The sequence below is a fragment of the Lacerta agilis genome, chromosome 6, assembly GCF_009819535.1.
Source record: "Lacerta agilis isolate rLacAgi1 chromosome 6, rLacAgi1.pri, whole genome shotgun sequence".
Lineage (NCBI taxonomy): Eukaryota > Metazoa > Chordata > Lepidosauria > Squamata > Lacertidae > Lacerta > Lacerta agilis.
Window position 1 is genome coordinate 85,848,298 of NC_046317.1, and position 24,428 is coordinate 85,872,725.

The 24,428-nt window shown below is 45.5% G+C and overlaps 1 protein-coding gene across 1 annotated transcript in view; it reads right to left on the reverse strand.

The window, feature by feature from the left end:
• Positions 1–3,548: 3,548 nt before the first annotated feature.
• Positions 3,549–24,428, reverse strand: part of GATA5 (GATA binding protein 5) — a 35,299-nt gene continuing 14,419 nt past the window's right edge. Inside the window, exons 3-7 of the mRNA XM_033153695.1 lie at positions 16,589–16,758; positions 8,459–8,584; positions 6,864–6,951; positions 4,968–5,092; positions 3,549–4,170 (exon numbers count right to left, since the gene is read on the reverse strand). Of these exons, the coding sequence (XP_033009586.1) occupies positions 4,015–4,170; positions 4,968–5,092; positions 6,864–6,951; positions 8,459–8,584; positions 16,589–16,758 (665 nt within the window). The 3' untranslated portion in view covers positions 3,549–4,014. The remainder of the gene's footprint in view (positions 4,171–4,967; positions 5,093–6,863; positions 6,952–8,458; positions 8,585–16,588; positions 16,759–24,428) is intronic.

Here is a 24,428-nt window from a genome sequence, read left to right on the forward strand (position 1 = left end):
CATCATAAAAAAACAACAACACCAAACCACATATTTCTCTTTGACAAGGAAAACAACCAGTGCAGGAAGCCCTGAACCAGATTGTTTCCATAATAATGGGTAATTCCTTGACAACTTCCTGGCTATAAATAGCCCCTGCTAGATTGAAGCAAAGTTACTGGACACACAATTGGTCATGCTGAGCTGATGACACCTCACCACTCACTTCTCTCTCAATCCCATTTTTGTTTCCATAGAGCGTTTCAACAGGGAGAAACAGAAAGTTTGGGTCTCTCCAAATCTCCTTATATTGGACCCCGAATAATCTTGGGAAATCCTCACTTGTTTACAGGAGCTGGTCTGGAAAGGAACCCAAGATCATTGAACATAATACACTCTCACTGAATACTGGCAGATCCCAAACTTGAAGGGGTCTTCCAAGAGTAAGAGGGATCTCCTAAGGCCTGCTAAAGCAGGGGTCAGCAAACTTTTTCAGCAGGGGGCCGGTCCACTGTCCCTCAGACCTTGTGGGGGGCCGGACTATATTTTGAAAAAAAATAATGAACTAATTCCTGTTGTTGTTGTTTAGTCATGTCCGTCTCTTTGTGACCCCATGGACCAGAGCAAGCCAGGCACTCCTGTCTTCAACTAATTCCTATGCCCCACAAATAAACCCAGAGATGCATCTATCTATCTATCTATCTATATCTATATATATATATATGTTCCCATTGCGTGCACGCACGACACCACCTTGCTCCGTAACCGCTGCACCAAACAGCATCAAATTAGGACAAAGCGTAACATGACCATCGAGGAAGGATCTAGCATAATAAAAAATTTTAAAACCACACCTGTCATGCCTAAAATATAGAATAAGGCAAAAAAATTGGCACACACATTACATGTCACCAGCAACAGAACTGAAGACTCCAACACCATCCAATAGAAAGGCGGATTGCCTGTTGACGTCATCAGACCTGCGCCAAAAAGAAAACCCCGTCCACCATTTTATAACTGCCATCTGTAAGCACCCAAGGACTTTCTGACACAAACAGCTTAGTGGAAATGTGGAAAAAAGACAGAGCAGGAGGCAGGGCAGTTGCGGAAGAGAGGGGGGAGGGAAAAAATGCGGGAGCAAAATAAGCCGAAGGCTGCCTGAGAGGTCGCAGTGAGTAAGACCGGCTCTGAGGGGATTTTGTCACTGGGGTGCGTAATTTTGGGACTGGGATGGGGGAGAATGCTCTTTTTTATGCCGTAGAGCATGGGGCCAGTTAATTGTGAGAGGGGGGGTTGTGGGGGGGGGGTTGTGCTTTTACAGTAGGCCTCCATAAAGTGGCCATGGCCCTCACTTAAAATGGCCATCGCAACTTCGCATGATGAACACACACAGTCCCAAGTGATCAATACCACCGGCCCGGCCCCTTGCTGACCCCTACTCTACAGGGACAGGGAAGAACGAAAACAGGAGCTTCCAGAATACTTTCGGGGTCAGAATTTAAAAAAGCAAAAAACCCCACAGCAACGTGTGGCCGGACAGCTAGTTTTAAATAAAAGCACATATTCTACTCATGTAAAAACACCAGGCAGGCGCCACAAATAACCCAGAGATGCATTTTAAATAAAAGGACACATTCAACTGATGTAAAAACATGCTGATTCCCGGACCGTCCGCAGGCTGGATTTAGAAGGCGATTGGGCCGGATCCGGCCCCCGGGCCTTAGTTTGTCTACCCATGTGCTAGTCTAACCCCCTGCTCAACCCAGCAAATCCAGGGGTAGAGCATCTCCAAGATATGGCTGCCTAATCTTTGCCTGAAGACCTCTAGAGTTGAAGAACACACCAATCTCTAGGTTGTGAGTTCCTTTGTTGATCTCCTCTTACCACCCTAATGGACAACTAAAATTCCAACCTCCTCCTCTAAGCCCATTAGGTCTCATCCTGTCCTCAAGGATCACACAGAACAAGTCTTTGCCCTCTTCTGTAAGATAAGACAGCCAGGTATTTGCAGTGCTGTCAAGTCTCCTTGCCCCAGGCTTCTCAGTTTACGTTTGACTGGCCTTTGAGGGCAAGAGCAAAGCTGAGCTACAAAGGTTCAAATGCCTGTATTTGGAAAGTCAAAATTAAATTCCAAAACCACATTAATCACTATTGTCCATAGTAGTTAGTTCATAATGAAGAGTCCTGCTAGATCAGATCAAAGGCTCATCTCGTCCAGCTCTCTGAAACTACAAGGGCCAACCAGATGACTCTAGGAAGCCCCAACGTGGAACATCAGCGTGAACTCTGGCTCATGTTCCCCAGTGACTGGCATTCAGAGGCATACTAACTCAGATAGATTCATTTGCTTTCTTATATTTGTACCCTTTCTTCAGCCATGGAGACCAGGGTGGTGGGCATGGGGTTCCAGGCCCTGATCAGACCCAGACCTGCTGAACCTCAGCAAGATGGTGACCTCATGTGCGTTCAGACCATACCCTGGGTGCAGGACCGGCGCTAGGGCTTCTTGCGCCCTAGGCGAACCACCTTCTTGCGCCCCCCCCAAGCTTGCTTTAGCGGGAGGTGGGGGTGGTGGAGAGGCAAGCAGCAGTTTCTCCGCTGTAGCGGAGAAGCTGCTGCTCGTCCGTCCTGCCCCCCGCCCCCCACCAAGCCTGCTTTAGCAGGTGCCGGGGTGGTGGTGTAGGGGGCAAGCAGCACCTCTCCGCTACAGCGGAGAAGCTGCTGCTGGCCCTAGGGCCGTCTCAGGCACATCTGCCGCCGTGGCGCGGCAATCCTTCCGGCGCCCCCATGCGTCCGGGGTGTCCAGGGGAAAGCGCGGGCGGCACAAGCACCCGGCCGCCCGTGGGGGCGGGGGGAGGCTGGGGGTGGGGCCGCGCGGTTCCCCCCACTTGCTGCACTCGAAGACGGGGCTGGGCGGCCGGCTCACAGCCCATCTGGGAGCAGCATGGGCGGCAGCAGCTGTGCCTCCGGCACGCGAGCGCCCGCCTGCCCACCAGCCCATGGGGGCGGGTTGGGGAGGGGGCGCACGGTATGCCGGCAGGCTCGCGGGGGCGCCCCTTGGGGGGCCGGCCCCTGGTGCGCCATGCCACCTGCCCCAATGGGCGAGACGGGGCTGGCTAGCCCGTCCCGCCCAAGCCTGGCCAGCGCCCCCTCCATTTTGGCGCCCTAGGCAATTGCCTAGTTTGCCTAAATGGATGTGCCGGCCCTGCCTGGGTGTATAATATGACAAGTAGGCAATGAAAGACTTAATCCACAATGTGGCAGCTAGATTGATGACTGGGAGTGGCCCCATCTCTGCTACAGTGCGATGGGCTGTTGTGTTGAGAAGTGCTTGGAAGAGCAGTTCAAGAGAATTTCTCTGTGCATTTTATTTCTTAAAATGGTGATAAATTAGACACTCCCGAAAGGTAACACACTATCAGAATTATTTTCTTTTTAATATAAAACAGCAAATGTTTTAAAACAGGTTTATTTTCATCTCCTTCCTCTCCCCTTCCCCTTGCCCGCAACCAATAAACATTAGGAAGGCAAGGCTGTTTACATTTTAATAAAATTAAGTTACTTGGTGCCACTTTCTATTACAGTCTTTATTGGGAAGTGGAGTAAAATTGCACACAGGGGAGTCATAAAAAGAGGGGGGTTGAAATCACCGTGAACAAAAGTATAGATTCTGAGATTTATTTCTTTAAAATGGATCATGGGGAAGATAGATATCTCCTCCTCCGAAGAGAGGTCTGGGTTTCTTCCCGCTTTCGATTGGTGCTGGTAAAATTTGAAAACTTTTAGAGAGCAAAAGAGACCCATAGAGTCAGATGTGTCAAAAGGGAGGCAATTGTCCATATTCAGTTCAAATGGTGCATCTTCCATGGGAAAAGGAGCCAGCATTTAGAGACATAGACCCACATTGATCACCCAAAGTACTAAGGTAGAAATGTGCTTCCCCCCCCCTTTTTTTGCCTGCTATCCACTGACATCACGGGAACAACAGGTTCATCTGCTGCCTGCTTTCAATTTTTAAAATGGAAGACAAGTTTCTTAGGCCAGTGCCAAGGCGCACCATGAGTCTTGGCGAAGAGGAACGCTTAGTCCCGACTGCTGGGTCATGGTGGCCGCAGAGAAGGCGTAGTCCTCTGGCTCGTACTTGAACTGGGTGTGGCTGTCAGCCAGCGCGTCTTCAGATGGGCTCGGACCCTGCGAGGATTTGCAACAAAGAAATGAATGGGCTTGCTGTCCCCATTACAGGTGAAATTTTTCGATCGCATTGGTTGCTTTAACCCCTACCGTAAAGACTAAGGTGTTTTAACACGGGTCAGACTTCCAGTCTTCCTGATCTCTGCAGCTCCTGGCTGTATACAAAAAGAATGGGAAACCTGTAGCCCTCCAGAAATTGTTGGACTACATCTCCCATCATCCCTGAGCAGTGCCCATTGTTGGCTTGGGATGATGGGAATTGGAGTACAACAACATCCAGTGAGCCACAGGTTCCCCATCCCCGACACACACCCTTCTTTATGCCTCTCTGCTTCTAGTTTCCCTTTCAGTGTTTCTCAAACTTGGGTCCCCAGCTGTAGTTGGACTACATCTCCCACCATCCCTAGCTAGCAGGACGAGTAGTCGGGGATGATGGGAGTTGTAGTTCAACAGCTGGGGGGAAACACTAAACTCTCGTATTCCTTCTTTAGGTCTCCCACTCATTCTTCTGCAGGACTCATCTCCATTCCCATAATTCCTTTGGTCTACTGCCAACTTTGGCTCCCCCTTTCATAGACCTCCGTTTTTAATACGGGCCTTTATTTCTGCTCTGGCCTGCCGTACTCTTAAGACAACGTCTGGTTTCTAGCTGGCCCAGGAGGCTTTGAAATTACAACAGCTTGTCCAATCCCTGCTGGAGGAGTCCATCATTAACACCTCCACCAGCAGCACGAAATCCATGAGCATGCTACATATCATATTGTCAAGATGTGCTGCAGTTCCCATCATCCATTTACCTGGGAAGCTGCCACGATCGACTGCCCTGGATATTGCGATGTTACAGAGGGTTCCGTTTTTAAAGTGACGGTGCTTTCAGAATTTGTGATGGAGGAAGGGGAATTGGTGGTTGAATTGGTGGACCCTGCAAGATAAAACAGTTTAAAGAATTCATACGTTAATGGAAGTGTGAATCAGAAGCAGATTGCATTATTATTGCTAGTTATAAGCCATATGATTTATTCATGTTTCAGTCTCCTTCAAACCTCTGACATCTGTGCAAGGCCTCTGAGACCAAACATTTGCTTCTTTCTCAGGGGCGAGGAACCGTCAGGTCCAGGGGCTGAATGTGGCCCTTGAGGGCTATCTATTTGGCCCTTGGGACCCTCCCTAGACCCTACCCCACCCCATAATTCTCACTGGCTCACCTCTGCATGTTACTTGAGTACTTTTATGGCTTTTGCTTTGTGGATGAAGGATGAAGAGGGAGGGAGGCAAATCTATGACTTCTGTATTGCTAGAATCTAGCCTACTGTACAAAGGCAACAATCACATCCATTGCTTTCCCTGCTTTTGCCTCTGGCCCCAGCCATCACTGCATGTGGCCCCCAGAAAGTTCTTGCAATGGAATGCAGCCCTCAGATTGGAATAGGTTCCCTACCTGTTGTTTAATCCCATTACTAATAGCAAACTGGTGCTGGAGGAGACTCTTGAGAGTCCCATGGACTGCAAGAAGATCAAACCTATCCATTCTCAAAGAAATCGGCCCTGAGTGCTCACTAGAAGGACAGATCCTGAAGTTGAGGCTCCAGTACTTTGGCCACCTCATGAGAAGAGAAGACGCCCTAGAAAAGACCCTGATGTTGGGAAAGATGGAGGGCACAAGGAGAAGGGGACGACAGGGGATGAGATGGTTGGACAGTGTTCTCGAAGCTACTAACATGAGTTTGGCCAAACTGCGAGAGGCAGTGAAGGATAGGCGTGCCTGGCATGCTCTGGTCCATGGGGTCACGAAGAGTCGGACACGACTGAACGACTGAACAACAACAACAATAGCAAACTCAACCCACTGAGTGCCAATCCTTTCACAGCCCAAACAATACTGTCCACACACAAGAGGAGCAGTCTTAAGGGACCCCCAAGGTTTGCACAAATAGAAAATACTTTAGAAAAAATATCTTAATGGGGACAACCACCCCAAATAGCCAAACAAGAACTAAGCATTTTAATTTTATCATTTATAATTTAATCTTAATTTTTATAATTGCCATCCTTCAAGCTCACCCTTTCCCTTGCTTTAACTCTTATCCTTTGTTACCGCAGAGGGACTAACTAGTCGGCCAGCAGAACCATAAGAAATAATTCTTTCTGGGTTGCATCTCTTCGGACTGTGGGTTTGGCTGGGGTTGGATGTGTGCGGGGTGAAGGTTAAACACACAGGGAGAAACCTTGGTTGAACTGTAGATCACACACAGAGAGAAAGATGAACTCTCAGTGAGAACACATGGGGTGGATCTACACACAGGGGGACGCTATAAATAAGTCAGAAATTAAATCGTTATAAGAAAAAAACAACACTATGAAAAAACACAAATAATTTTTTTTTGCTCTCCAGCACCATCTGGTGTTGCATCTTTATAATGCATTCAAAACACTGGTTGTTTTGGGGGGGGGGGGGGTTGGGAGGGGTTACTAATGTAGCTGACTCCACAGTGTGTGTGAACTGTGTGAACACTTCATGAATTCTGCTTCACAATGGTAGAAAAAGTCGACATTGAAGGATCAAATCATGCAGTTGCTGCCTTCCTTTCTTTAATTTTGCAGTGTAGAAAGTTGGATCGTAAGCTCTTTGGAGCAGGACAGCCATGCATGCACCAGGACAGCGTTTCTTTTATATTTACTATTATTATTGATACCTGTTGAGGATTTTCCTTTGGTGATATTTTTAGGTTTCCTCTTCCTCGTCTGGATGCTTTCTTTTTTCATTGCCAGAGGTCTGGGTACCTTGACATCAAAAAGAGGAAGAATCGTCAGTCCTGGCTTTGACTTGCCTTTCTGCAGAGCACTCCAGTATTCGCTTTATAGTCACTGTATCTGCGCAATGCACATAGTGTCCTTGTCCTTCAAAGGGGTTCATTTTTCTCATTGGCAGTCCTTGGGCTAGTAGATGCATGAGGCAGAGTATTTGGAGAACCTTACCACACACACACACACACACACACACACACACACACACACACACATTTCCTCCAGTTTCCTTCCTACACTACTGGATTAGAAGAATATAGCCGTGGCTGAAGAGTACAGTGTTTTTACTTCTTGAACAAGGATAGTCTTCTGTGTCTGGGACAGGTGAAACCTAGGTCCGCATTTTTGAAAAACACAAAGCACACTGGCACAGGTTCTGGCCCGGCGGCAGATTCCACTTCTGAACTCAAATCAAAATGCTGTTCTTGGTGCATAAAGCCTTGGACAGCTTAGGGCCCTGATTCCTTATAGACTGCCTTATCTCATAAGTACCGGTACTGACCCAGACCCTAAAATAGTTGTCTGAAGCCTTTTCTCTCAGTGCACTCTCCAAGAAAAGTTTGGAGGAGAGCAATGAGAGAACAGGCCTTTTCAGTGGTAGCCCCTCAGTTGCAAAGCACTTTCCCAAGGAATAATAGTAGTAGTAGTAGTAGTAGTAATAATAATAATAATAATAATAATAATAATAATAATAATAATAATAATAATAATAATTTATTTATACCCCACCCATCTGGCTGGGTTTCCCCAGCCACTCTGGGCGGCTTCCAATAAAATATTAAAATACAATAGTCTGTCACACATTAAAAGCTTCCCTAAACAGGGCTGCCTTCATGTGCAAATACACGTCTCTTTCTCAGGTATTTGGGAACTGATTGAGACTACTGTATAGTGCTGCCTTTATGGCAGTATTTGTCCATCCTGTTGTTGGGTAGAAGGTTTTTGGGACTGATTCTTTTGTGAATTGACTTTTAGAGTCATTGTTTTTAAATACATGCGGGCCACTCTCAATTTCGGCACCGGAAGGAGACGGGCAGGGGCAGGTGGGCTTAATGCGCTCTGCCAATGCATGCATGCAGAAGAAGAAGAGGAGTTTGGATTTGATATCCCACTTTATCACTACCCGAAGGAGTCTCAAAGCGGCTAACATCCTCCTTTCCCTTCCTCCCCCACAACAAACACACTGTGAGATGAGTGGGGCTGAGAGACTTCAAAGAAGTGTGACTATCCCAAGGTCACCCAGCAGCTGCATGTGGAGGAGCGGAGACGCGAACCCAGTTCACCAGATTATGAATCTACCACTCTTATCCACTACACCACACTGGCAGTGACCTGGAACGTAACTCCAGCGTAAATTGAGGTGTGTGTGCCTATATTTATTTCTGTATATTGTACTTGTTTCTGCATTTATTATTTCTTTGGGGCTTTGTGTTTGAAGAGACACATGCACAGAATACAAGGCTAACAAATACAAGCTCCTTACCCCATGCAGTTTCATGTATAATCCACACGCGTTGCAGACCGGCTCCCCTTCTGCATTCCGCCTCCAGAGCGTAGTGTTGGTTGTATGGCAGTTAGTGCAGCAGAGACCGGCGCGTCTAGATGAGGACTGAAAAGGAAGAAATATATATGTGTGGGGTGGTGCTGCAGCGATGCTGCATTCGCATCAGGCAGGAAATGATCAAATCTGAGAAAAAGCCCATTTCCTAGAAGATGAGGGGTTGATGTGACATCAAATATAAACATGTCTAATTGCCTTTTAAACCCATCCAGGATGGTGGTCACCGCTACATTTCGGGGGAATGAATTCCACAGCTTAGAACTATGTACTGGGTAGAGAAGGTAACTGAATATTAATGGGAAACTATGTATTTTTAATTAAATTTGTAAACTTTTGAAATATACAGGGTGAGTCTTTTAAAAGAGGCCCCGTGGAACATGTGTACTCTGTATCCATGGGGCCTCTTTTAAAGGACTCACCCTGTATATATATGTACACACACAGTGAGGGACGGGGGGGGGGGGAGGGAGAGAGAGAGAGAGAGAGAGAGAGAGAGAGAGAGAGAGAGAGAGAGAGAGAAATAACCTAGTGGCCTTCCTCATAGGATGGTTGTGTAAACAAGCAGAATAACAGAATAATAATAAAAAAATTACAATGCAAGAACTGAGAATGCTAAGGATGAGCTGAATCTCCTACCATTACTGCCCAAGGCAATTCTCACCAGCCCCCTGGTGTCTTCTTCGAGGTATGTTCATACATGTGCCCATGTTCATGAAGAAAATTAAGAGGTTCTCTTAATTGCAACCCCTTCACTTTTAAGGGCTTCAGACGAGAAAGTTTTACGAGTTAGAATAATGGAGCCCAACTTGTTCCACTGCTATGTCTCTGACCGAAAGAGAGAAACATATTTTGACTGCTACACGCAATCAGCAGTTCCATGTGAAATTTGCGTTGATTTGCTGCACAGATGCCAGCGTGAGAATCATACCATTGGATTTGTGCCTGGTGAAAACAAGTACTCCTCCTTTCACATGAAAAGTTAGCCTGCTGTCTCTCTCTCTGTGTGTGTATAGAAGTGTTTTAAAAATATCCAGGAAGCTTTGGTGGAAACCAAGACAATCAAGGGTCTGGAAACTGAGCCTTATGAGGAATGGTTGAGGGACTTGAGTATGTTTAGCCTGGAGAAGAGGCGACAGAGAGGAGATATGATAGCCATCTGTGAATATCCAAAGGGCTGTCACATGGAGGATGGAGCAAGCCTGTTTTCTCCTGCTCTGGAGGGTAGGACCCCAGTCAATGGATTCAAGTTGCAAGAAAGGAGATTCCAACTAAACACCGGGGGGGGGGGACTTTCTGATGGTAAAAACTGTTTGACAGTGGAACAGATGGTCTCCTTTGGAGGTTGTGGACTCTCCTTCCTTGGAGGCTTTTAAGCAGAGGTTGGATGGTCGTATGCCATGGATGCTTTAGCCGAGATTCCTGCATTGCAGGGGTTTGGACTAGATGACCCTCGGGGTCCCTTCCAACTCTACAATTCTATTATTCTGTGATGAGGGAAGGCTCTCTAACCCTCCACCCCAAACTGGCAGCTTGATATCGTGTAGTCCTGCAGCAGATACATCTTGTGTAATAGCATGCTCTCACTTTAGGTGCTTCAATAATATTTCACTGCCTTAAAGTATCATTTCTTTGTGAGCATCACCCCATTGCCTTGGAAATTACCCACAATGCAAATAACTGCATATCTGTTTGTTTTGCTATTAAAAATTTGGTCCCCACAAATGATGAATTAAGTGAAGGGGAGCAGGAATCAGAACGAGATGTATTGCAAAGACCACAGTGGTGACTGGCATTTCAGGAAGACATAGTGGGTGACACATTTTAGCATTCTCATTGGCTCCCAGTACGTTTCCGAGCACAATTCAAAGTGTTGGTGCTGACCTTTAAAGCCCTAAATTGGCCTCAGTCCAGTATACCTGAAGGAGCGTCTCTCCACCCCCATTGTTCTGCCTGGACACTGAGGTCCAGTGCCGAGGGCCTTCTGGCGGTTCCCTCACTACGAGAAGCCAAGTTACAGGGAACCAGGCAGAGGGCCTTCTTGGTAGTGGCACCCGCCCTGTGAAACACCCTCCCACCAGATGTCAAAGAGAAAAACAACTACCAGACTTTTAGAAGACATCTGAAGGCAGCCCTGTTTAGGGAAGCTTTTAATTTTTAATAGATTATTGTATTTTAATATTCTGTTGGAAGCTGCCCAGAGTGGCTGGGGAAACCCAGCCAGATGGGCGGGGTATAAATAATAAATTTATTATTATTATTATTATTATTATTATTATTATTATTATTATTATTATTATGGTTGTGAAGTTCCTGAATGCTCACCCACATTTCTAGGCACAGGTTTGGGCTTTCCAGGTCCAGGCCTGAGTGTTTTGTGTTTGTTTTCTCCCACTGCTTTATATAATAATATATAGTATGGGGTCATTCCTCCTCCTCTGCCAGATCACAGCAATGATGGCCAACACTACAGACCTCAACTGAATTATTGGTTAAACACTGTGATCAAGATAATGAAAAAAGTGTCAACAGATCACAATATTGTTAATTAAAGTAAAATCAACTAGGACTGTAATGATTGCTGTGATACTGTTTGGTCAAACAGTGGCATGGCTTCCCCCCCCCCCAAAAAAAAACCCTTAAGGAATGTCATTTCTTAGAAGAAGAGAAGAAGAAGAGTTTGGATTTGATATCCCGCTTTTCACTACCCGAAGGAGTCTCAAAGCGGCTCACATTCTCCTTTCCCTTCCTCCCCCACAACAAACACTCTGTGAGGTGAGTGGGGCTGAGAGACTTCAGAGAAGTGTGACTAGCCCAAGGTCACCCAGCAGCTGCATGTGGAGGAGCAGAGGCACGAACCAGGTTCACCAGATTACGAGTCTACCGCTCTTAAACACTACACCACACTGGCTTTCTTAAGGGTTTCCTATCAGCTCTCAGCCCCCTTATCAAACCACAGCTCCTAGGATTCTTTGGGGGGAAGCCATGATTGTTTAAAGGCATATAAGAGTGATTGAAACATATGGTGTGACTGTGACCATAACAGATGAGCCCTGTAGGAAAAGGACTACTCTTCCAGAAGAGAAACAAATTCTCTCCAGCATTTGGCATTAGTGGTAAAAGACTAAGGTCTATTTTGGTTGTCAGGGAGGGAGGCACACCACATTTGTTGCAAAAGCTCCAGCATTATTCTTACTGTGCTTTTTTAAAAAGAGAGAGTGAATTCCTCCCCCCTCTTCCTATTCCACTCTGCCTTTGCAGAGCTTTGACCTTGGCTAGGAAGTTGTTGACTTCAACATTGCGCCCCGATGTGTTTGTTTATACAAAACCAGACCGAGCCCTTAAAACAGAAAGTCCATCCCAGACTGCGTTTGGCAGCCAAATGCAGCTGATAAGCTTTTGGTATCGTGGACTTTGTAATGTGTTTCATTCAAAGCACGCAGGAAAGGTTCATACGCAGCCTCAGCTACAAAGCCAAGAACCAAGATGGATAGTCGCACTCAGAGTCATTGTAGCTCAAACGACACACGATACTCAGCTGAACAATTATTTTCTCCAATTCTTTATATGGTTGACTCTACACACACACACACACACACACACACACACACACACACACACGTGTTTGTGTGAAAGGGAGCTCAACTGTTTTGTACTCTGGTGTACACTCGCTGAATGTTACGTGTGAATAAATGCGCCAGTGTGCAGCTCAACAATTTGTGTGCACAAATTGTACATCTGTTGATCATACTGTGTGAGCACCCAAGGAACAGCCACGGGTCCATGCCTCACGTTGGGCAAAAGATGCCTGCATTGCAGGGGGTTGGACTAGATGATTCTCATGGTCCCTTCCTATGATTCTGAAGGAAAGAGATGGACAACTCTCCCCTCTGGCTAACCTTCTCCAGGCACTTTAGTTCTTAGTCAAACTCTGATTCCAGATGCATGCTTGGTTAGGAGAGGGGGCTAAGGGGAGGTTAACCAGCAATATTAGGAAAGAGCTTATCTTCATGTCCAACTACTCTATTCCGAACTTAAAAATGGAAAGTGTAATGCTGGTGGTCAACAAAAGAGGTTCAAAGACTTTCTCAAGGCAAATCTAAAAAAATGTAGTATAAACATGGACAACTGGGAAACACTGGCCTGCGAGCGCTCCAATTGGAGAACAGCCTTTACAAAAGGTGCCATGGGCTTTGAAGACACTCGAACTCAGGGTGCAAGGGAGAAATGTGCTAAGAGGAAGGCACACTTGGCAAACCCTCACCATGATCAACTCCTGCCTGGAAACCTATGTCCCCACTGTGGAAGAATGTGTGGATCCAGAACTGGCCTCCACAGTCACTTACGGACTCACTGTTAAAAGCATGTTTATGGAAGACAATCTTACTCAGCTACGAGTATAGAAGAAGAAGAAGAAGAAGAAGAAGAAGAAGAAGAAGAAGAAGAAGAAGAAGAAGAAGAAGAAGAAGAAGAAGAAGAAGAAGAAGAAGAAGCAGCAATACTAGGAATGGGCTTATCTTCATGTGCATGCACCATTGAGATTAAAATTAGACACTTTGCCCACAATCTCCCGCTTTCTAACTCTGATTAAGGCAGATTCCAGGTGCACACTGACCAGCTGCCATCGTGTATTTTCCTCTCCCTTTCCAATACTACGTTTAGGGCTTGAATAGTTTTAATCCAGCAAAGACAGATGAAGGTCATGGGAAATACCTTTGGAATCCCAAGGACAAGTCAACATTTCTGCTGCCAGGGATGTAAGATATATTCTCTAAACAACTGAAGGGGGAGGGAAGAATGTTATACTTTAAAGCTCGGTGAGTAACAGTGGAAGGGAAAGACGCATTGGGTTGCATCCAATGCTATTCCTGCTCAGAGTAGACCCATTGAAATTAATGAACGTGACTAACTTAGGGTCATTCCTTTCAGTGGGTCTACTCCAAGTTAGCTGGAGTCCAGCCACGGAGTATAAAATTAGATGAAGTGTGAAGTTGCTAAATGTAAACACAGGCAGTCTTGACTCCAACCATGAGGCGCCAGAGTTTCGCAGACTGGATCTGGGGAATGGCTGTGCAATTTGAAAGCTTGGGCTTCCTTTATGAAACCTAAAATTGAAACCCCCAACCTGAAAAGCAGGCAAAAAGAGAGAGAGAGAGCTGGGGGAGGAGAATAACAGCCACAATGGTTTTAAAGCCTGTATTTGGATGTATTTGAAATTAAAGTGCAAGCAGATAAAGTCATATATATATTAAGAACATTTTGCAAAAGGTTCCATAGAAGTTTCTACACTGAATGCTGACTTTCTTGCTGAAGAGAGTCTGACCCTGTAGGCATCCTCAGATGTGCCTCAGTGGCAGAAGGCAAAGATCTGGCAGAGGGATCCACTAGGGGTGTGTGTATATAGTTCAGGCTGCTGCAGTTCTCACTCAGGTCCGCACATGCAAATGAGGGATTGAAAGTGACGTTCAGGGATTGGGTAACTACAGAAAGTTGTTACTGTTGCTTGTAGCTGAGTTCTATATAAGCAGGCTGCTGAGCCCTTCAGATCAGTACTGTTCCAGCCTGAGAATAAACAGAGCTGCTTGAAGAATCACTGTGTCGTTTGCTATGTCCACCCACTATTTAATACTCTGGTTAAGTATTTAATTGGTTCCGGAGGTCCGTTCTTAACCTGAAGCACCACTTTAGCTAATGGGGCCTCCCACTGCTGTTGCGCCGCCAGAGCGCGATTTCTGTTCTTATCCTGAAGCAAAGTTCTTAACCTGAAGCATTATTTCTGGGTTAGCGGGGTCTGTAACCTGAAGCGTACTTAACCTGAAGCATATGTAACCCGAGGTACCACTGTACATTCAAGAACATTCTGGCAGTCAGTGGAGCAACCTCAACTCAAACAGCTCAGAACCACAATAACTCAAGGTCCACCTCTGTCTCTCCATATGAACCGACCCAGACCCTGCAATCACCATCCGAGGCCCTTCTTTGTGTGCCTCCTCCACAAGAGGTCCAGAGGGTGGCAACACAAGCCGGGGCCTTTTCTGCAGTGGCTCCCTGTTTGTGGAATGCTCTCCCCAGGGACGTTTGCCTGGCACCTTCATTGTGCATCTTTAAGTACCAGGCAAAAACATACCTCTTCAATCAGGCCTTTGGTTGGTTAGCCTTCTCTTTCCTTTTAAATGTGTTTGTGGAAGAGGGTGTTATGGGTTTGTTTTGTTCTTGCTTTCATTATGCCTTTTCTGTTTTTAGCTTGTATTTTTATGCTGTGTACCAGCACGAGATCTAGGGATGGCGGGTGATATACTAATTTAATAAATAATAATAGGTGCTACAACGTTGGCAGTAGCCAACACCCAACAGCAAACAGGCTGCAGAATTCTGCACCAGTCATGGCTTCTAAACCAGCCAAGAGAGCAGCCTTATCTTCAAGATTACCAGTGATTGAATCACCGTAGACCAGCTAAGCTGATCTAGGAAAGATTGCAGCTGACTCACAAACCAAAGCTGGTCAAAAACATACCTAGCCACCAAAGTAACCTGAGCCTTAAGCAAAAAGCTGGGTCCAACAGAACCCACAGACTATATTTGCTGCTTCATAGAGAATGCAACCCTATCTAAAACTGACAACTCACTCACCTCCAAGATACAGGAGCCACCCAGCCACAATGCTTCCAGATTCTCTGGATGTAAACTCAAGCTTATTAAACTGGATTAGACAGATTCCTGGTGGATAAGGCTACTCACCAGGATGGCTTTGTGCCTTCAGTACAGGTGGCAGTAAGCCTCTGAATACCAGTTGTTGGAAATCACAAGTGTGGAGAGGAGTCTTGCACCCTGGGGTCTTGCTTGTGGGCTTCCCATAGGCACCTCATTGGTCGCTATGCTGGACTAAATGGGCCTTGGGCCTGATCCAGGGGGGTTCTGGTAGGCAACTTTCCTTGTGCAGGAAGAGAGAACAGCCCCAAGGTCTCTGCATCGGCACCTACTCAGTTTGCAAAGAGCTTCAGAATATAAGCAGTCGCCTGCTGGATCAGACCCATGGTGTGTGTGTGTGTGGGTAGGACACATACACACATGCACACACACACACAGAGAGAGAGAGACAGAGAGAGAGAGAGACCAGCACCCTATTTTAACTAGTATCATGCCAGATACTTCCAGGAAGCCCATTAACCAGAACAGGAAAGCACAGCAACTGGTAAGTAGATTTTACTAACTCTGAAAATGGAGGTTCTAATCTGCCTATTAGGTTAGAAGCAAAAGAGGGATGCAAGTGCTCTGTGGAAATCAGTCTGCTCACTCAAAATGACAACACTATGCATTCCAGACCACAGTATTATAGCTGAGTTGGTAGAACATGAGACTTTTAATCTCAGGGTTGTGGGTTCGAGTCCCCCATTGGGCAAAAGATTCCTGCATTGGACTAGATGACCCCCGTGATCTCTCCCAAGTCTACAATTTCTATGATTCTATGATTTATTCATTTCTATATCGAAAATTCCTCCCTCCCTCTTTCCTCCCATGCAATGTGCAGAACCTCTACTAAACAATGTAAGGAATAAAATCCAGCGGAAATGCAGAAATGGGTTGGGTCATCTGACAAGAAGCTGATAAAAACTGTAAATTGTTTTCATAAGGCGGCTTGCTGAAATAATCAAAAATTAAGTTGGCTTATGAAGCTCATTGCAGGCGATGCCAACTTGATTTCACTGGAAAGAGAATTCTATACCCCTGGTACATCTGCAAGTAGAGAGAATGTGGATTTCAGACCCAAATGTGGCCCCGAGGCATTTCAATCTGAAACCGTAGAAATCTGTCCAGACCTCACACCTTTTCCAGGCCCTTCATCTGTGACCAGACCTCTGGCTCACCTGGATGGAGAGTGGCCCCTGAATGGTTGCTCATGACTGAGTGTGGCCCCTGGCCAGAAAAATGTCCCCTCCCCTGACACCTAAGACCCCCCAGAAGCAGTAAACACAAGAGGCGATCCAATATTAAAGACCAGACAAGGTGGGTATGGGTGTGTAAAACAGAAGCCAACTGAGGGTTAGCCAGACTTACCAGCCTTTTCTGGGGCTTGATGAGAGGCCGGTTAATGCCATTCATTTTGTGATATAGACCACAGGCGTTGCACAGGTAGTGCCCCGTCCCATCTTTCCTCCAAAGTGGAGTGGACATCGCTCCACAGTTAACACATTCTCTGCCATCTCCGGGGAATTCCTCCAAGAACTCTGGAAGTGAAACGAAAGGCGAGACACATTTCATTAGGCATTCAGGTGGAGACCCAGTCCCTTCTTAGCATCGAGACAAGAGACACTGTAGCACATCTCAGAAATGGTAAATCTCCTACCTTGAAGTACAATAAGTCTTCCCTGGACTTCCAGGGAAGAAATTCCCAAGGTTTTTACTTTCCTATTTGATGACAAAACAGCAGCAAGATGGTAAATGATAATGGGGTGAAACTTGCTGAGCTGATGGCGAGACCAAGGAGAGGAAGCGGTGCAGAAAGTTGGATAAAGTTTAAAAGTTATTGGAAAATGTAGTATAATTTTTAATTTTTATGTTTCCTAGGGAAGTAGATATAGGTTATCAGTATAAGAAGGCATAGGTGAAATGTTAATTTAAATGTTTTAAATAAATAAAAATGGAAAAGTGGTAATGATTGAGCGAATAGTAATGGCTAACTTGTTAAAATAAGAAACTGCAAATGAAGATTAGAAATGAAATTCAGAAGGAGGGACAAGGGGAAGCCACCCAAAGATGTTAATGGAAAATGTTAGGATAGTATAAGATTTATTTGTGCATTGTTTGTCTTTTGTATGTGTGTTTTTGTTTATCTTATAAAATGAATAAATATTATTTTTTTAAAAAAATGAAGTACAGTAAGTCATCATGGAATGGGAACGATGGCATCAGAAAGCCTATAGGCTAGGTTTTGAATCTTCTTACAGAAGCTCCCTCCAGACATCATTTCCATTGAATTCATCACTATTTGTGCTCATGATGGGGCAGGACAGTCACAAGAGATCCCACTGTCAATACTGCTTGCACCTTCAATTTTGCGTGCTGTTGCCTCATTGCTTCACATCCAGTTGGTGCATATCCCCTTAACTTCCTGTTGAAATCCCACAGGATCCATACCACAAATAATCTGGTTTATTTTTGTCCCGCTTTTGGTACGCCATAGCCTCTTGGGGCAGCAGTAAAATGGTGGATTGGGGAACCAGGCAGAGGGACTTCTCGGTAGTGGCACCCACCCTGTGGAATGCCCTCCCATCAGATGTCAAGGAAATAAACAACTACCTGGCATTTAGAAGACATCTGAAGGCAGCCCTGTTTAGGGAGGTTTTTAATGTTTGATGTTTTATCGTGCTTTTAATTCTGTTGGGAGCTGGCCAGAATGGCTAGGGAAACCCAGCCAGATGGGCGGGGTATAAATAATAAATTATTATTAATTATTATTATTCTTATAAGCGCTGCAACTGATGAACAGGAATAAATCCACCACTAACACCCTTTTATCATGTCAATAATGTTAAAGGATAAACCTCCCCCCCCCACCAACCTTCCCGAAGAGAAATCCATTGCATTCCCTGGGAGTGAAAGAAGGGCAAAGAATTTCAAGGAAGGATGAATCTCATAGAGGGCATTCCTTCCTGCTCTCCTCAAACACAGCCTCAGGGTTATTGTGTGCACAAACATTTGTAAGTCGGGTATAACACTGGACTAAGGGCAGGAAGCCCAATCAGTGTGACGTGACCAAGAGACAAGAAAATGACCACAATGTGCATATATTTAACACAAGGGACTGTGCTTGGGCCCTGAGAGAGAGAACCACCCTGGATAGGTTGTGTCTTCGCTGAGAGCCAAGAGGTTGAGAGATCTTGAAAAGAGAGGTGAGTTGGAAGGGGAAAGAGGCATGAGGTACCATCAGTACTCAAAACAAAACAAAACAAAAAAAATCCTTCCAGTAGCACCTTAGAGACCAACTAAGCTTGTTCTTGGTATGAGCTTTCGTGTGCATGCACACTTTTTCAGATACACTGAAATAGAAGTCACCAGACCCTTATATATAGTGAGAGAGTGAGGAGGGGTATTACTCAGTATATAGAACTTTAGCTGTGATTCCTGCATTGCATTCCTGGATTAGATGACTCTTTGTGTCCCTGCCAACTCTACAAGTCTACGATATGAGAAGTGAACACTTAAAACCAGTAGCTTCCACTTTTTATTTTTTTAGGTAAAAAAAAAAAAAAAGGAAAAGGAAAGGACCCCTGGACGGTTAAGCCCAGTCAAAGGAGACTATGGATTTGCGGTGCTCATCTCACTTTCAGGCCAAGGGAGCCAGCGTTTTTCCACAGATAGCTTTCTGGGTCATGTGGCCAGCATGACTAAACCGCTTAGCCAGAGCACATGGAAATACAGTTTACCTTCTGCCGCAGAGGTACCTATTTATCTACTTGCACTGGTATGCTTTTGAACTGCTAGGTTGGCAGAAGCTAGAACAGAGCAATGGGAGCTCACCCCTTCGTGCGGATTCGAACCGCCGACCTTCCGATCGGCAAGCCCAAGAGGCTCAGTGGTTTAGACCACAGCACCACCCACATCCCTATTGTATCATTGGTATCTTCTTCCAGATTGCATTTTGTCCCTGCAATCTGCAATGTGCTGTATGGATTGTTTTGGGATTATGGGTGTGGCTGTTGTAGTTTTAACTGAGTTTTTATATGCCTTCCAATGAGAGAAATAGAAACAAAATACTGTAGCTTGTTAGGATTTCACTGTTGATCATAAAGGTGAGGTGCATCTAGATTTTGCCCAAGGGGTTTAGGATCAGAACATTAAAAAGATCAAATTTCCAATACTTGTCTCTTTCTTATGTTTTTAAGAGGCAGCCATGTGTCTCCTGAACTAGACAAGTAGAAGCATGATTTACATCCCCTCCACTCAATCCACCCCCCCCTTTCAGTTAATTTCTTGTATTCTTTAATTAGTAATAAATGTATTGTCCATGAAGCAGCCATAACTAATAGCCACTGACATCGGCCGAGACTTGGAGGAGTGTATGGTTTCCATTTGCCCCCGGAAAAATCCTTGCTTTGTGCTGTTTGAATGGGCGAGATGAAGTGCGACCCAGCTTGGTTGTAAAAATAAATGATCGGGATGGTGTTATTGTAAGATGATAAAAGGGGAGGCGGAGGAGATCGGTAGACTTCCCTGATTTCAATCAAGCGGTGCTGCTTGCTGACTGGTGGCGACAGGCAGACTGGACAAGACCTGGTGGAATGTCTTTGGCTGATGGAGAAGGTTGGGGGATACTGAGCCCTGGGTATCAATCACACCGACAGCTCAGAGCTGACAAATGACAGACTCCGGGTAGAGAGGTTCGGAGTCAGTTTTACAGCATTACGCCGGCCAAATACTGACCTCGTGGTAGGCAAGGACTCGATAACTCTGCTCTGATGGAGGGTCAGAGCTAAGCCTGCAGGCACACACATTTGCCCTACGCTTTGCTTTTAGGGCTGCGGGTTTTAAACTGGTAGGTCAAGCCAGTGCTTTTCGTTGCTTAAAGGAGTCAGATCCATGTTAAATACCAGCAAAAGACTGGTTTGTCTTTAATTCCTTGCAGCAGATGCACAACACAGCCAAATCAGGCACAAGAGTTTTAATAGTAAGGGTCGACTTAGCTTGTCAGATGGGGGGGGCAGCAACCTATGGTGTGTAGCGAGTCAAGTCTACCCCTTCCTGGCTTAAACTCATTCTGGATTATTATTATTTTTTAATAGAAGTCTGCATGCTTAGAGAATGGCAACTAAGGGAAAGGGGGCATTGCAGTTTTCGGGCACTGCACCAAGAATGCCTTGCATGCACCTTAGCTACATAGGCTTGGATCATAAGAAAATATACAGTAATTTAGACGATGCTCTTGACCAAATAAAAGGTCAGATTCACAGCCGCAAACTGGTTTAACAGTCGTCAACTGGTTTACCACACCTATCAGCCAATCCCCCATTCCCACCACCCTTCTGAGTAATACCCTTCCCCACCCTCTCACTATATATATAAGGGTCTGGTGACTTCTTTTTCAGTGTATCTGAAGAAGTGTGCATGCACACAAAAACTCATACCAGTGACAAACTTGGTTGGTCTCTAAGGTGCTACTGGAAGGATTTTTTTTAAAAAAAATTAGATTCACAGCTGACCTCCACCAGCGCACTTTTGGAACTGAACACCACTGAAATGTATGAATCTGATGGTATAGGTACAACAGACACATTTTATACAGGAGAAGGATAAATTTAGGAAATAGACAGATATGGGCTGCATCCAGCTAGTGCTTAATCGTAGTGAACTGTGCAATCCTATGCACAGGCAGAAGCCAGTCCTGCTATGTTTAATTTACTCTCATCTAAAAGAGTGAACAAGGTTGTAGCCTTAAGTCATATAATAGCTAGAGCGGAGGCCACACGAAGAAGACCATGCATGTGGTGTTCTTATTGTCATTATTATTCAGTTATTCAGTTTCTTATCTACCCTTCACTACAAGGTCCCTGCAATTTAAAAGGTCCCTGCAATTTAAACTTGCTGCGCTGCCGCACAGTTGGAAGGGGTGCCGGCTGCTCGCGCCCACCATCTTGGGTTGACTGCGCATGTCCACCCAAGATAGCACCCTTAAAACTTGCCGCGTTCCTGTGGCGCCAATCGCGGGGGCAGAGCGCCGCCCCAAGTGTTACCCCCCCAGGGCGGTACCTGGGGCGGACTGCCTCCCGCCCCCTTGCTCCACCCCTGCACACCAAGGAAGCCAACCCATGCAGACTACCCAGAGGGGATGTCTATCATGCCAGTGGAGGCTGGTCCATTAGAGTGAATATGGCACTGCCCCACACCAACCTGAGTCTGCCCTCAGCCAGCCCCCACCTGCCTATCTTATATCTTTCATCCAATCCATAGGGTGGTAGTGCCTTTCAGCTTTCTCCTCCTCAGTCTCAGTGTTGCTCTGGGAGAGCTCAGCAGGGAGAAGGATGGGGTCCTGTTGCTGGTTCTGGCTCTCCGTCTATTCTTGGATCTTCCTGCCCTCTGCCCTACCAGTCGCCAATGGACTCCAGTCACCAATGCAAGTCACCCCACCCCAATACACACAAAAAACATACAAAGGAGCTACAAACATACTCCAGTGGTTGCTGGTGCAAGTCCCAACATGGGGAAGAAGAAGAATAGAAGAGTTTGGATTTGATATCCCGCTTTATCCCTACCGGAAGGAGTCTCAAAGCGGCTAACATTCTCCTTTCCCTCCCTCCCCCACAACAAACACTCTGTGGGGCTGAGAGACTTCAAAGAAGTGTGACTAGCCCAAGGTCACCCAGCAGCTGCATGTGGAGGAGCGGGGAAGCGAACCCGGTTCACCAGATTACGAGTCTACCGCTCTTAACCACTCTCACCACACTGGGGACTTTTTGCTCTCACATTAAATGAAGATGGACAGCTTGCCAGCAGCCAGGGGACTTCCAGTTCAAATCTGCTCCAGGGAATTCCTCTTCCCTTTCCACGTTGCAATCATCAAGTTGAAAAGTTGATGGCCAGGAATTGGGTGTCAAGTTACACCATATCCTATGCTCTGCCATGGTAAAGTTGTATAGGAGGCTTCTGACACAGGAGTGGCTTTTGATGTCTTGCCTTTCACTGAAGTCAAAGGGAGGGAAACGTCCCGTGCCAGAACTGGTGGTGTTGCCCAATGATAGGAGCATAACCATGTCCTAGAGGCATGTGTGAAGTGTATCACTCATCTTGCCGCATTGTAGCCATGGCACCAGAGGAGTTTCACTGGTGTAGCTGTGATGCCTGTAAAATGTATCTGGTGTTGCAGAAACATAGCCCCAAAACTCCAGTACAGGAATGCACCCTTAATCGATATAGAGAGAGGTTAAAAATAATTAAAAGGGTTTCTTCGGCTATGTCTGAAGTAAGAGGAAGAACAAGCAAGTGGTAGGTCCTCTGTATTGGGAACACGGAGAAATAATATTGGGTGAGAGAGCAACATTGAGACTCAGGAGGAGAAAGCTGACAATTTAAGAAGGGTGTTGACAAGCTGGAACGTGTGCAGAGGAGGGCAACCAAGATGATCAAGGGTCTGGAAACTAAGCCTTATGAGGAGCGCTTGAAGAAGCCGGGTATGTTTAGCCTGGGAAAGAGGAGACAGAGGAGATATGATAGCCATCTTCAAATACAGTATCTTAAGGGCTATCACATGGAAAATGGAGCAAGTCTGTTTTCTCATGCTCTGGAGGGTAGGACTCGAACCAGTGACTTCAAGTTGCAAGAAAGGAGATTCCAACTAAACATTCGGGGGGGGGGGACTTTCTGACAGTAAGAGCTGTTCAGCAGTGGAACAGACTCCAAAAAGAGGTGGTGGACTCTCCTTCCTTGGAGGTTTTCAAGCAAATGTTGGATGGCACCCTGTCATGGACACTAGTTTAGATCCCTGCCATTGCAGGGAGTTGGACTGGATGGCCCTCAGGGTCCCTTCAAACTCTAAGATTCTGTGATCTATTCTTATAAATGAAACATCAGGGACCACCTTTCCCCCCTCCATTCATTTTTAGTTACTGAAATAATGTTCAATTTATTCAGTATTCATACACTTTATATAAAGCTCCAGTGATAAACCTTTCAGACAATGAGCTCCCATTACTATACAATGAGTGGCCATTGTTGTAAAGAGGATCTATTTAAATGTCATTCAACAGGTAACTTCAAAGAAGAGCTGTTCCTATTTCTCTCACTAGAAGAAATGCCTCGTTTTTTTAAAATAGGTCACCTACTACCTACATGGTTTTGTTTTAGCCCTTTCATTTTTGATACAGCAGCTTAAAAATACACAGATCTGCTGCTCTGTTAAAGGGGTAGCTGCTCTGATACGTAGAGATATATTATATGTTAAAATCATCCCCAAACCAGGGAAACAACCAGAAAGCATTTGATTTTCAGGTAAATACTGTTGTGTGCACATGTGCCCATACCAGAGAATAGAATGCAGCCATCCTCAACTCATTCATGGGAAAGCTTTATTGAATACCACTACTGGCGTATAAGACTACTTTTTAATCCAGGAAAATCTTCTCAAAAGTCGGGGGTCGTCTTATACACTGGGTGGAGAATCTGTGGTCGAGGATATCTCAAACTCTACATTTTAACTGGAAAAGTTGGGGGTCGTCTTATACGCCCAGTCATCTTATATGCTGGAAAATATGGTAGTTTATTTCTAAGTAATACATGGACCAGGCTTCATATTTAGACAGTTAACTCTGGATTGCAATCAAGGGATATGTACTTCTCCAAGCCATTGTAAAGTTTTTTTAAAAAAAATGTATCAAGTTCACAAACTGTGTTGGTCTGCCATAGTCAAAACAAAATTTTAAAAATCCTTCCAGAGACTTAGAAACCAACTAAGTTTGTTCTTGGTATGAGCTTTCGTGTGCATGCACACTTCTTCATACCAAGAACAAACTTAGTTGGTCTCTAAGGTGCTACTGGAAGGAATTTTTGTATTTTTATTTTGTTTTGACCAAGGCTTAAACGCTTTATGAAAAATGAGTTGCCTCAATGCTAATTTATTTCATCGCTCCCTCCCAAGGATATTTACATGTATGCAAATTCAACTGATCCCTTCTACCATCAATCCCTGTGGATAAATTTTGCCTCACATACCAACAGCCCTGTCTTATTATATGTTTACTTCTGAACTTTCACTGAGCTCAGTAGGATTTACTTCATGGATAAGCAAACTAAGGCCCGGGGGCCGGATGCAGCCCAATCGCCTTCTCAATCTGGCCCTCGGACGGTCCAGGAATCAGTGTGTTTTTACATGAGTAGAATGTGTGCTTTGATTTAAAACACATCTCTG